At 41.3% G+C, this 14,300-nt stretch overlaps 1 protein-coding gene across 3 annotated transcripts in view; it reads left to right on the forward strand.

Annotated features, from left to right (window-relative positions):
- LOC148539251 (interleukin-5 receptor subunit alpha-like) overlaps positions 1-14,300 on the forward strand; it is a 175,928-nt gene that overhangs the window by 93,217 nt on the left and 68,411 nt on the right. For all 3 annotated transcript variants that reach the window (XM_088451520.1, XM_088451521.1, XM_088451519.1), the window contains exons 3-6: positions 908-1,065; positions 3,485-3,626; positions 9,576-9,696; positions 10,042-10,223. In XM_088451520.1, the coding sequence (XP_088307646.1) occupies positions 908-1,065; positions 3,485-3,626; positions 9,576-9,696; positions 10,042-10,223 (603 nt within the window). The remainder of the gene's footprint in view (positions 1-907; positions 1,066-3,484; positions 3,627-9,575; positions 9,697-10,041; positions 10,224-14,300) is intronic.

Here is a 14,300-nt window from a genome sequence, read left to right on the forward strand (position 1 = left end):
AAACTTCCTAATCATGTGGAATGGAAATTCACCATGAAGGGCTATCAACAAATCCAATGTGTTGTTGTTACAAGTTCTCATTAATAGGAGAGACGTTAGACCATGACAGCCAGCTAAATACCATAGAACTATGCATTGTAGTATAAGTTATTGAACTCCACCAAAATCTTATGGTTTAGACAGATAGACAGAGTTATCATTTAACATTAAATACTGCTTGGCTCAATCAGTTAAGCATTTTATTACACCATAAAATTCCTCTTCAGATGATTTGACTGTATTGTAAGCTTTCATGATGATGATGCATAATTCAGTGAGGCAGAACAATGGTCTAGGCTTGCAGTAGAGGCCTGGCAGGGGCCAGGGTCCAATACTACCCTCCTCCGCCCTGTCAGCTACTGAGTGCTGGGCTGCAAAGCGAGAATGAAAAGTTTCCTCTGCCTGTTGGGGGGAGCGATCATCCTGATAGTGCCCCCCTGGATATGCGCTGGGCTGAGGGGCTCACAGTGCCCCCATCCCCAGTGCTGCTTCGCGGCACTGCAACAAAGTTTTTTCTCTTACGGTGGCGTGGCCACGCATCCCAAGATAAGGCCACACGCCCATCACCTGGGCCCATCCAGCTCTTGGCAGCACTGTTCCTATGTGCCTCAATTTTATACTAAAAGCAGTGCTGTGGTAAAAGTGCTTTGTTCCTTTTGCAGATATCCCTAAAGGTCATTCAGTATTTATAATTTGCCATAAAAACATAATGATAAATAAATAAGTTAAAAGTTAAGTTAATTGAATATCAATGTGCAGAAACACAATATTTAAATAAATACAAATTACACTGTAAATATTTTCAACATTTTCCTACATTTCTAACATTTTCCTACATTTCTTTTGATAGTTTCCTTTAATATTTCAGATGAATCCTTTGCTCCAATACCTACAAATCTAAAAGTAGGTATTTATCCGGGGCTCATCAATGTGACCTGGGATTGTAACATAACAAAGACAATGGAGAAATACATATATAAGATTAATATTGATTTTTTTAAGGACGATGTTGATAATACTTTGGATGTAAGTATTAACATTTGAATATTCTTTGACACTGTGCAAAATAAAAGAAATTCAAAGGGCCAACCAGTGATGTGCACAACACACAGAACACAGCAGGGGCGTCTTCAGAGAGGAGGGGGCCTGTGTGCATCCACCATCACGGGCCCCCTCCTCTCACTTTGGCAGCCAACTGACATGAGTGGCCGACCACTGCAGAATCAATAGACTCTGGGCACTAGAATGTGCCCGGAGTCTATTGCGCATGCGCAGATCACCGGGGAAATGGACGCCATTTTCCAGGAGATTTCCTCACTGCGTATGCTCAAAACACTGGAAAAATGGCCTTGGTGAACATTTTCCGGTGTTTGAGCAGTGCTGGGAGACCCGACACAGGACCTTGGAGAGGTACGTTTTACATAATATGGGTGCAGGGTATGCGGTGCGGGCCCCCTGCATCACACACCCTGCACCTATTATAGATACACCCCTTAACCACAGATATAATAGAACAGGGTTAGGGAGAAAGAAGAGAAATGCATTAAGAATCTGAAAAATGTGGACCCAGAATGCAAATGACATTTTAGGATGTCATACACCTCTTTTTGTAAATGTACTTTCCAAATATGCATAAAGAATAATGAACTAAGAAAGCACCAACTATGGGAGTGCACAATTTTGGATCACCTATTCATGAATGATTTTCCAAGCTGCACAAATTCTCCCTGTTTGCAAATGATACTAGACATTTAGAGGGAGAGAGTGTAAGTGTAGAGCCAGGATTAATAGTGTATCTCATTGCTTCTGCTGTCCCCTGTTTGAAATCATTGGACAGAGGATAAGAGAGAAATAAGACAAATCATTCCTCATTACTGGATTAGCATTTGACACTGTTAATTTAGTTAATTATCCTAATCTAATACATGGTGACACTGATCTAATACTATGCAGCAAGATTTGACTACTCGCAAAGATATGGAAATTCTGCAGAGCAAATTGATGCCCATTTACATTAGGTGTAATTTCTCGGTATTCTGTAGATCTGTCCTCTGTCAGATGTAAATAGATCTACTTATTATTGCATTTGGCTGCAGCCTGAATATTTGATTGTTTGGCATATGCTAAACATTGGGCACTGTTAACCTGTGCATATGGTGACATTGGTCACTAACCTGATATATTTTCTATTTTAGAACTTTTGATGCTATAGTCATCTGGTGAAATTAGGAAGTAGACATACCATCACACTCTCTATAGATATCTTTATATATACAGAATGTCATGTATCATAATAGGATTGGACAGTGTGATTAGATACCAATTTAAGATTAAATTATAACTCGCCAGTAACACCAAGAACTCAGTTTAGTGCTATATCCCTTTAAATAACTATTCCAGCACTAATTAATAATTCACATATAGTGATTACATATATTCTGCTAACAGTCACAATTCTGTGGTATAAGATATATTGATTGATTGATTGATTGATTGATTGACAGAAGTGGTGCCCCACTAAAAAAAGGTTTATCTTTTTGCCCTCAGCAACCTAGTGGTTTAGGGCATTACTTGATGAATGTATAAAACAAGCAAATTGCTGTAATGAAGATCTAGGGGTATCTTTATCATAGAGAGAAAAGACATTTTATTTGGATATAGAGCTTCTCTTATTTATCAGTCTTTGATAAGCCCTTGAATCCTACAAAGATGTATATTTAGTAATACTGCAAATTAACAATGTTGTATTATAGGAGATAAACACATTAATGCTGCTGAACTGCTCCTTGTTATAAACCATTACATAGCACATATGCTCTAATAAGATAGAGCATGAGAAATCTACTCTGTTTAATTGCAGATAGTTCTCAAATGGGGACTCAACAAACTTCATTGCATCAATAAAGAACCTTCTTGCTACAATGTTCATTGGGTCCATACATGGAATATAACCACAACTAACCAAGAGTTCCTTCTTATAGTATGACCAACCCAGGCTCTCATAGCCTGATGCTGGTTTTCCCCCACCCCGCATTAAAGAAGCCAGCTTATGCTATAATGCGGTTGATTACATCACTTTGGGGGTATGCATTTACTTTACTTACATATTAGAAATTCTAAATTAAAATGAAAATCATTATCAAGTTGACTGCTGACTCTAATATGATAACTGGCATCTCTAGTATGATGACTGGCATCTCTTGCATATGCCCACATCATGATCTTGATATGCTTTAGTATAAATATATCTTCATGCAGATGTATTGAACATACTATGCTCAGTTGCATGTTGTTTACATTCATGCAACTCAGAACTAACACTTAAATGCTGGTTGCATTTTATGTGTATTTTTTTGACCCACTGTGCTAATGGTCTGATAAAGAGAATGGTAAAATGAAAGGTATATAATTTTAGATAGTAAAATTCTATTTTTATATTTTACAGCTACACAAATGTTTCTTTGAATACAATATTATCAAGCATAATGAATTTATACTACACAAAGGAGTATCTATAGATATCTTCACTGAGAAAGATGGTATAACTGTGAAAAATAATTGGACAAAAGTAACAGTGACTCCTGAAGGTAAATTGTTGTCAAACAGTACTGTCACTAATACAACTCCATCAACGTTTACACCATGATATTATATTCCAAATAATGTGTCCTCACAGTAATAATATGTGGATTCTAGCCTGGTTATCATATGCTAATAATTTATGATTGAAATTAAATTTGTTTATTGCCTCCAGCTCTGACACACTCAATCTCAATACACCACAATATATAGTTTAATAAAACAAAATTTTATTAAATAATTCCAATCTATAACATACTATTTCATTTTACATTATTCAAACTCTAATACTGTATATATTTTCTGCATGGCAGAACAATTCTAGCTAATCCTAAAATTAAGAAATAGTTATTCAGTGCATGCTGTTATATTCCAAAGAGTCTGTCTCATACCTTTAGTTAGGAAATTAATTACAATTACATACAGTGCTGCAGGTACGACTCACTTTCAAAACTCAGAAAGAAAACTAACGTGTTATTTAACATAACATATGCAAATGCAAAGAAATAAAATACAGAGTATAATACGGCTTCTAAAATAGTATGATGAATGTCTCCAGGTTTAGTAAACACTATACAGAAATCCACCACACTTCACTAATGGAGGAATCCAAAACGCGACAGGATATATATACTGTATATAATACACACATATATTTTGTGCTTACAGAGATTACCCCTTGGGGTTGTAGCATATCGAATCACAGATGATTTATTTTCCTTTACCATAATAAGATCAATAATTTGTCAGTGTACCATTATTTAAAAATATATAAAAAAAGGGGATGCAGATTAGATGCTGGCAGACGGGATGCCGGCAGTCTAAATACTGATACATTAATCCCGCCTACCGGCATAATACCGACACAAATATCCCGAAGGACATCAGGATACCGGTGTTGGCATCCCGACCGCCGTAATCACGACCTTCCGGATGGCATAAGTATGCGCGGTTAGCCGGGGATGGGAGGTTATTATTAGGCACCCCTAGTGGGAGATTAGGGTTAGGCATCCCCCGAGAAGGGTTAGGGTTAGGCTATGGGAAGGGGGGGTTAGGGTTAGGCAAAACTAAGGGAGGGTTAGATTTAGTGTGTGGTAAAGGTGTGTTAGGGTTAGGCACCACTGGGGGTAGGTTAGGGTTAGACACCACTAAGGGAGGGTTAAGGTACTTACCTGTCCCTGATGGATTTTGTACCATTCTGGCTTCCAGCGTCGGTATTTGAACAGGCGGCTATTTAGCCACCAGCATCTCATACCAATTCCATAAAAAAGATATAAAAGAGATCTTCTCACATAATATAATTTTACCACTTGAAAAACCACATGAAAAATCTTCATTCCAATCAGATAATATTAGGTTTGCTCATACCATATAGAAAGCATTTAGAGAACTATGTACAAGTACAACTATGATGTCTATCTGGTATGAGTATACGAGGTGTGGCTTTAAATACGAGACTGTACTTGTAAAAAAATTAAACCATACTGCGTGAGTTAAAAGGGAGTGGGGGAACATTGACCTAGGACTCGAACTGTTATGGAACTACATAACCCAGCATGCACTGCTACAGTTTTGCTATTAGGGCATGCTAAAACTGTGGCAGGGCATGCTGGGATATATAGTTCCACAACAGCTGGAGTGTCCAGGTTAGCCAACACTGACCTAGGACTATCCCAAAATGGTTTTGCAAGTTTCACCCATTCCACACCGCTTGTTTACTGTCACACAGCATTCAAAGAAGTTGTGTTTTTTCTCGTTGCTTTGTACGAATGCTTAGTTTAAAAGAAGAGCAACGTGTTAACATACAGTATTTAGTTAAAATGAACTGAATTTTTCCGTATGCTAAAAAAGGCTATGGGGGAGATTGTATTTCACGTGCACGTGTGCTTGAGTGGCACAAAAGATTTAGTGGCTGTGTGAGGATGTCGATGATGATGAATGTCCTGGATGGCCTTGCACATAAATAACAAATGAAAATGTGGAAAAAATTTAGAAAACTGTTGGAATTGACCGTATCCAAATGATAGCTGAAAAAACTTGGCATCGCAAGTTTTTCCTCGCAGGTGCAGGCAGTACCATAATTGGTTGATGTGTGCAGCCTGGCAGCACTTCCTGCAGAATTGTTGTATCATTGAATTTTGTCATATGGTCCCTTTTGTATGACCTTGTGGTGTTCTAATATGGTCTCTATGCATTATTGATTTGTACTGCAAAAGTATTTTTAACACTCTATACTCAATTTCCAACATGACTCTACAATATTACTTCCTGATGAATGGCTCATGAAACGCATCAACCTCATTGATTTAATTGGTAGGTGAAACTACCTTTGTCTAAACTAAACATCAATACAGAGGCATTACTGTCAACAGAGGTGAAAAGTCGGAACATTTTCGCCTGTCCGACTTTTTGCTTCATTCGCATGTTTCAGAGGCAAAATCATTCCATGCGCACCCCCGCTTTTCGCATATTCAATTGCAAAACAGGCGAATACGGAATTAGGCAAATGCAGAACAGGCGAAAAGTACTGAAAGAATTGGGGAAATCAGTCTGTACCCCAGAAAAAGATGCACTAACATAGGATATCAATATAGATGTGTACTAATAGCCCTAATAAAACTATTTTGCGTACTTAAGTTGTGTAAATTGCTTGCTATTAGCGTCTTTGTAAAAGTGGTGAAGAATAGCATGAAGCAGTATTTTTTGGTGAAAATAAGTAGTCCAGTCAAATTTGGGGTACCTGAAAATGGGTGCTAGAATATTTTAATGTCTCTAAAGTGAACTTTTAAAAACGTGAAAAATACACCTGCTGCATGCACCTGCAATCCCAAAAACACCTGACCCATCCTTGCAGCCCCCAAGAAGCCTATTTAGCTAGTTTTTTATGCTTGTCCCCCCCACGTTTTACATTTTTACCCCAAAATGACGTCTTTTTTGGGTGCTCTTATGTTTTTGTTTTTGTTTTTTTGTTGCATATTTGTCCTTTGGGGGCTGTCCCAAGGGTTCTGAGTCATTTCCTCATGTTTGCACCTCAAAATAAAGATTTTGCACTTCTTTTCACCTGCTATTGATTGGAGAATCTTTTTTGGAGAATTCAGTGCGTCGAGTTTCCACTTAGGCAAAATTGTCCTGGAATTGAATATGGCGAAATTTTTTTAGGCAAAATTTCGTAAAAAAACAGGCGAAAAAGTCTTTTCGACCTCTAATTGTATATGGCCCATTGTGAGCTATACTACTATTACTTCTATTTTGCATGCTTTTATTTGTCTGCCAATAAAATACATTACTGAAACTACTTGGTGCTGTACTAAAGTACATCATTGGGTACAAACCCACAATAATGGAGAACTTTTCTGGTACTATGTTGTTTTCATTTCTCTTTCTGGTACACCTGAACTCATTTGAATCTGCTTCTAAATATTTTGATATAGGGGGATTCTGGATTCCACTCAACCTTTTAGTGGTGGTGAGAACCACCAGAAAATCAGTCACTTACATCAGATTGTGGATCCTCTCCTCCATCACACGGTCCAATAGATGGAGGACCAGTAACACAAGACATATATAGAACACCCAGGTTAGCTGATGCTTACTTGGGGGGACAACACATGTCTCATGGGTGCTTTAGACTGTGCTCCCTCTTCCTGTGGGTAGAGACCTTATACACTGAACATTAGTTTCTGCAATGGCATGTTCTCCTCTTGGGAGTGCAGCACAAGTCTGTTACATCATAGCCTAAACACATTTTCTGTCCATTACCATCATGGATGAGTAGCAGTCAGCAGATCCACAGGTAAGAAGCTGATGACTGCTGCCTCTCCATGTTAGTGGATGGCACATAGTGAGGGTTGCTGCTGTTACAATAGAGACACTAAATAAGCAGCATTATGTTTGTTTGCTTAGTGGTAGCACCTCACATAGGCAATGTATACCAGTTAGAGTATGCACCTATATCACAACATATTCCTGAATGCCTTTCCATACATTAATATATTATACAGTGCATCCGGAAAGTATTCACAGCGCTTCACTTTTTCCACATTTTGTTATGTTACAGCCTTATTCCAAAATGGAATAAATTAATTTTTGTCCTCAAAATTCTACACAGAATACCCCATAATGACAATGTGCAAAAAGATTTTTTGAGATTTTTGCAAATGTAATAAAAAAAAACAAAACTAAGAAATCACATATACATAAGTATTCAAGGCCTTTGCTCAATACTTTGTTGATGCACCTTTGGCAGCAATTACAGCCTCAAGTCTTTTTGAATATGATGCCACAAGCTTGGCACACCTATCTTTGGGCAGTTTCGCCCATTCTTCATTGCAGCACCTCTCAAGCTCTATCAGGTTGGATGGGAAGCGTCGGTGCACAGCCATTTTCAGATCTCTCCAGAGATGTTCAATCGGATTCAAGTCTGGGCTATGGCTGGGCCACTCAAGTAAATTCACAGAGTTGTCCTGAAGCCACTCCTTTGATATCTTTGGCTGTGTACTTAGGGTCATTGTCCTGCTGAAAGATGAACCGTTGCTCCAGTCTCAGGTAAAGAGCGCTCTGGAGCAGGTTTTCATCCAGGATGTCTCTGTACATTGCTGCATTCATCTTTCCCTCTATCCTGACTATTCTCCCAGTTCCTGCCACTGAAAAACATCCCCACAGCATGATGCTGCCACCACCATGCTTCACTGTAGGAATGGTATTGGCCTGGTGATGAGCAGTGCCTGGTTTCCTCCAAACATAACGCCTGGCATTCATGCCAAAGAGTTCAATCTGTGTCTCATCAGACCAAAGAATTTTGTTTCTCAAGGTCTAAGAGTCCTTCAGGTGCATTTTGGCAAACTCCAGGTGGGCTGCCATGTGCTTTTTACTAAGGAGTGGCTTCCATCTGGCCACTCTACCATTCAGGCCCGATTGGTGGATTGCTGCAGAGATGGTTGTCCTTCTGGAAGGTTCTCCTCTCTCCACAGAGGAATGCTGTAGCTCTGACAGAGTGACCATCGGGTTCTTGGTCACCTCCCTGACTAGGGCCCTTCTCCCCTGATCGCTCAGTTTAGATGGCCGCAAAACTCTAGGAAGAGACTTGGTGGTTCCGAGCTTCTTCCATTTACAGATGATGGAAGCCAATGTGTGCTCATTGGGACCTTCAAAGCAGCAGATATTTTTCTCTACCGTTCCCCAGATTTGTGCCTCGAGACAATCCTGTCTCGAGGTCTACAGACATACTTCATACTTGGTATGTGCTCTGACATGCACTGTCAAGTGTGGGACCTTATATAGACAGGTGTATGCCTTTTGAAATCATGTCCAATCAACTGAATTTACCATAGGTAGACTCCAATTAAGCTGTAGGAACATCTCAAGAATGATCAGTGGAAACAGGGTGCACCTGAGCTCAATTTTGAGCATCATGGCAAAGGCTGTGAATACTTATGTACATGTGATTTCTTAGGTTTTTTTTTTAATTAAATTTGCAAAAATCTCAAAAAAAACTTTTTACATGTTGTCATTATGGGGTATTGTATGTAGAATTTTGAGGACAAAAATGAATTTATTCCATTTTGGAATAAGGCTGTAACATAACAAAGTGTGGAAAAAGTGAAAAGCTGTGAATACTTTCCGGGTGCACTATACATAAAATATAGTATATGAATTAGTAAGTAATCTATAGTAATTTAATGTTCCTAAACCTAAAATACAAGTTTCCAATATGGGAAATGTATTAGTAACATTCTCAGATATAATTAGCATTGCCTAGATGAGGAAGATTTAATTGGGATAAATATTCAACTGAGAAAATAAAATATATTTTCCTCCTTTTTATCAATTATTAATAGACTCTTCTTAACGGACATAGGAGATAATGGTCGGATATAAATATCTCCATATCTGGAGATTGTTGTCCTCACAGACCCAACTGTTTTGTATTGTTGTCATAATTTTAATTTGTTTGCTAGGGGAGAATAACACTGCTGCTGAAGACATATCCTGTGTGATTTATAATGTGTCTTTCATGGACTGTTCATGGAGTGTGGGCAAAGAAGCCCCAGAAGATACTCAATATTCTATGGATGTCAGGTAATAACGATGTCTCATATTGCACATACACAGGTAACATTTTTGCACAACTGCCTGCTACTGTTCTAGTTCAGTTCCACTGTATTATACTGTACAGCAGTGTTTCCCTACCTCGGTCCTCAAGGCACACTAACAGTCCAGGTTTTAGTGATATCCATGCTTGAACACAGATGGTCAAATCAAATTAACTGCAATACTAATTAAGACACTTGTGCTCAAGTATGACGATCCTTAAAACCTGGACTGTTGGTGTGCCTTGAGGACCGTGGTTGGGAACCCCTGCTGTACAGTATACATTTAGAAATAATTGTTTACTGTGTTTTTCTTTTCTTTATTTTGGATTAGGCAAAACAATGCAGATTTAAAGTGTCAAAACTACAGAAAGGATTCCTTTGGGAGACAAGTTGGATGTGTTTTGAAATGTCAACACATTCAATTTGAACATGACGTTTACATACAAGTGGTGGGATTAAGCAATCAAACTACAGTGCAGTTCACGGATAAAATCATTAAACCTAATGATTATGGTAATATGATGTTTTTTCATTTAATGTATTCATGTATATTATTTATAAATGATCCAATTTTTGGATAAATTGACAGCAGGTCATTTAGCATAGTGGACAAGTGGCTGTAGATGAAAGAGGCTTAGAGATACTGTAACTTTCATATTTACTATATCGACATTCAGCATGTCATCACTGATGTTACAGTATATCAACATTGTTAGAATGTTGTCATGCTGTTTTTCATGACATTTTGTCCCTAACACTACGTAACAGTAACCCTAATGCTAACCCTAACTGTAACCACAACTCTAATGGTAAACCTAACACCAACTCTAACCTTAATGCTTACGCTAAACCTCATGGAAATGTCAACATAATTACAATTTTGCAGGTGTTGACATTAATAATGTTGACATTTTAACCATGTTGACATCATCAATGCTACTGACATTGTGAATGTCGACATCTTCAACAGAGGCATGGGGATAAATGTAGTAGCCTGTGATCTTCAGCTGCTGCAGGGATTTCTGCGAGTCTACCCGTATTTTTAAAGTGACAATCATTTTAAAGGCTAAACCAGCTTGGTTTAGCCTTTAAAATGATTGTCACTTTAAAAATACGGGGAGGCTTGCATAAATCCCCACAGCAGCTGAAGATCACAGGCTACTACATTTAGCCCATGGTGACTACATACTGACATTACAATGGTGTAATGTCAAATAGTGCCAGGTCGAGCATCATTGCCCCTGTGTTGGGAATATGTTGCCAGGCAAAATAAATATTAATAAAACAGACTCTAAGTATATACTGTGTCTGCGCCTGAGATTACCAGAACATATATTACAAACAAACGAACTTAGCTGTAAGCTAATTTATTCATACTACTGGTAGCAACAATGAATCTAATATTTAGAACTGCAGTTCCTAAAATCATCAAATAAAAGTTATATAGCAAATACAATGTAATAATATACATAGATACACCACCAGTAAAGTTTTTGTGTTAACCCCTATGGGGAAAAAATATGTTTTAACTATGAGGTTCAGAAGTTGGTAGTTCAAAACAAAAAAAGTCCCAGAAAAAATATATTTAAGATGAATACTCTTTAGCTCAAATGGTGAACACAAGCATCTCTCCCTCAGATTAAGGAATGACTGTGGGTCCCCAGTGATGTTGGGGTCACTCACGACTCAAATTTGACCAGTCCTGGGGTATATATCAAAGTCCCGTAAGGTAAATGGAGCTCAAACGTCTGTCCTAAAAGGGAATGCAGATGGCTCAGAGTAGGCTGCCGGGCACAGGGTTTGCCGGAGTGAATGCCGCGGCTGCTTGTCCTGCGTGGAATCACAGCAATGTGGTGCAAGTATTTGCAGGGGGCGTGCAGCCCAGACGCCGTCTCTCAGCTGGTTAGAAGTGGCTGTGCCGACAGGACACAAAGGGCAATGAGATCCGTACACCATGCTCCATGCTCCCACACAGTGTGCTCCATATCCCGGATAGTAGCCCCCAGCAACAACAGCAGGAGGTTAACTGGTGAAAGAAACGTGTCAAGGTCTACATGCTTTCTTACTGAACTGCCTATGTTCTCTGAATTACCAGTCTTTCATTAATTAATTTTGTTAGTTAAAAACTTGTTCCCTATATTTTTTTAATTTTAACCCCAAAAATTAAAATATTTTTTTTGGGGGTGTCCCAATTTTTTTTTTTTTACTTTTTTTGAAATAGGTCATTTTTAGTGGCTAATCCAAGGGGTGCAGGCTATTTTTTTTTAAGCCTGCACCCCTAAACCCCAATTTTGCACTCTTTTCATCAGCAAAAGGATGGCAAAAAATTATTCCTGTGTTTTAACATTGACTTTTCGTAACGGCAAAAAGTCAGTGTAATTGAACACGGGGATATTGGAAATAGGGGATAATTATGTAATCGGGGATAATTTATAACAGACTTTTCGCCCCATATTGAATATGACCCTATGTGTCTGCACCTGAGATCACTATAACATATATAACAAATGGATTCGGGTTCAAATCCCAGCAGCGCCAGCCCGACATGGAAGGAAATCCCGATCGTCTAGAAGGTAAGTATAAACTAACTTAACTCTACCCACTAACGCTAACCCTCCCCAGGGAGGTGCCTAACCCTAACCTTCCCCAGGGGCAGGGGCTGGCTGGCAACTTTTAGCCTGGGGGGCAAATGCATGCAGGTTACCCTGGCAGAGGAGTAGCGTGTAGCCAGGGTGCCCGAAGAACGCGCATGCTACGGTGCCCCCCCCTCAAGTGTTCCAGGGAGGAGGCTGGCCATATGGGATTAATGTAAAGTAAAAATAAAGATTAGGGACAGCCCCGTCATGGTGCCCATATGCAGTGCCCCCCAGGGCCCCAGGAGAGGACCCCCTTATGCAGGCCTCCAGTAGTGCCCCCAGTAGTGACACCCCCTATGCAGTGCCCCTTATACAGTGCCCCCAGTAGTGGTCCCCCCTGTGCAGTGACCCTTGTGCCCCCAGTAGTAAGCCCCTTATATAGTGCCCCCAGTAGTGGTACCCCCTATGCAGTGCTCCTTATGTAGTGGCCCCAGTAGCAGTCCACACCCCATGCAGTGCCCCCAATTGTGGTAACCCTAATGCAGTGCCCCTTAAATAGTGGCCCCAGTTGTAATCTCCCCCCTATGCAGTACCCCCAGTATTGCCCTTTTTATAGAGCCCCCAGCAGTGGTCCCTCGATGCAGTGCCCCCAGTGGTAGTCCCCTCCCCTCTATGTAGTTCCCCTAGTAGTAGTCCCCTCCCCCCTATGCAGTGTCCCTAGTAGTTTTCCCCTCCCCTTGTAGTGCCCATAGTAGTAGTAGTCCCCCCCTTGTAGTGCCACAATAGTAGTCCCCCCTTGTAGTAGTAGTGCCCCCCTTGTAGTGCCCCAGTAGTAGTCCACCAAGTTGTAGTCCCCCCCTTGAAGTGCCCCCAGTTATAATCCCCAGTAGTGGTCCCCCCCTTGTAGTGCCCCCCCTGTAGTGCCCCCAGTAGTGATCTCCCCCTTGTAGTACCCCCAGTAGTGGTCTCCCTCTTGTAGTGCCCCCAGTAGTAATCCCTCCCTCTTGTAGTGCCCCCAGTAGTGGTTCCCCCTTTGTAGTGCCCCCAGTAGTAGTCCCTCCCTCTTGTAGTGCCCCCAGTAGTGGTTCACCCTTTGTAGTGCCCCCAGTAGCCCCCCCCCCTTGTAGTGCCCCCAGTAGTAGTAGTCCCCCCCTTGTATTGCCCCCATTAGTAGTAATCCCCCCCTTGCAGTGCCTCCAGTAGTGGTTCCCCTCTTGTGGTGCCCCCCAGTAGTGGTCTCCCCCCTTGTAGTGCCAGCCTCCCCCCCCAGTAAACACACATAGTAAAAAAAAAAAAAAAATACTTACCTGAATCCCCGCTCCCGCCGTCGCCATCCGCTCCTCCGTCTGTCCTTCCCGGGCCGGGCCACTCTGCATTATGGGAGAGACGTCATATGATGTTATGATGCCTCTCCCATTGCCCACTGCGGGAGCCGGAAGATGGAGCGGCTCCTGCAGTGGGCGCAGCAGCAGCTAATGAGAGTCTGACAGACTCTCATTGGCTGCTGATCAAAACAGGCACACACCTGCCGGAGCCGGCGGCTGTGTGTTTGTCACTTGTGTAGCGCTGACCGAACTCCGTCCGGTCAGCGCTACACATGCGGTGCAATCTGTGTCACAGTGAGTGACACAGACTGCCCGCGGCCCGCATGACGCTGCGGCCCGGGGGGCACATGGCACCCTGCCCCCTGGCCCAGCCCGCCACTGCCCCGGGGGTGTCTAACCCTAACCCTCCCTCCCCCTAGCCTAACCCTAACCTCCCAGGGGGGTGCCTAACCCTAAGTCCCCCCGGGAACCCTAAACCTAACCCTCCCCCCCACGGCTGTCCACGCTCGGCACCCGGCATCCCTTCAATTGGGATGCCGGGCGCCGGCCTCTCGGCGTAGGTTAGTTAACCCTCACCGGGATTCTGTAGTCTAGATGCCGGCGGTCGGCATTGTGACTGCCGGCATCATAAACGTATACCATAACAAACAAATGAATTTAGCTGTAAGCTATTTTATTCATAGTAATGG

Source organism: Taudactylus pleione, unplaced genomic scaffold (genome assembly GCF_031769625.1).
Source record: "Taudactylus pleione unplaced genomic scaffold, aTauple2 ptg000026l, whole genome shotgun sequence".
In the NCBI taxonomy this organism is placed as follows: domain Eukaryota; kingdom Metazoa; phylum Chordata; class Amphibia; order Anura; family Myobatrachidae; genus Taudactylus; species Taudactylus pleione.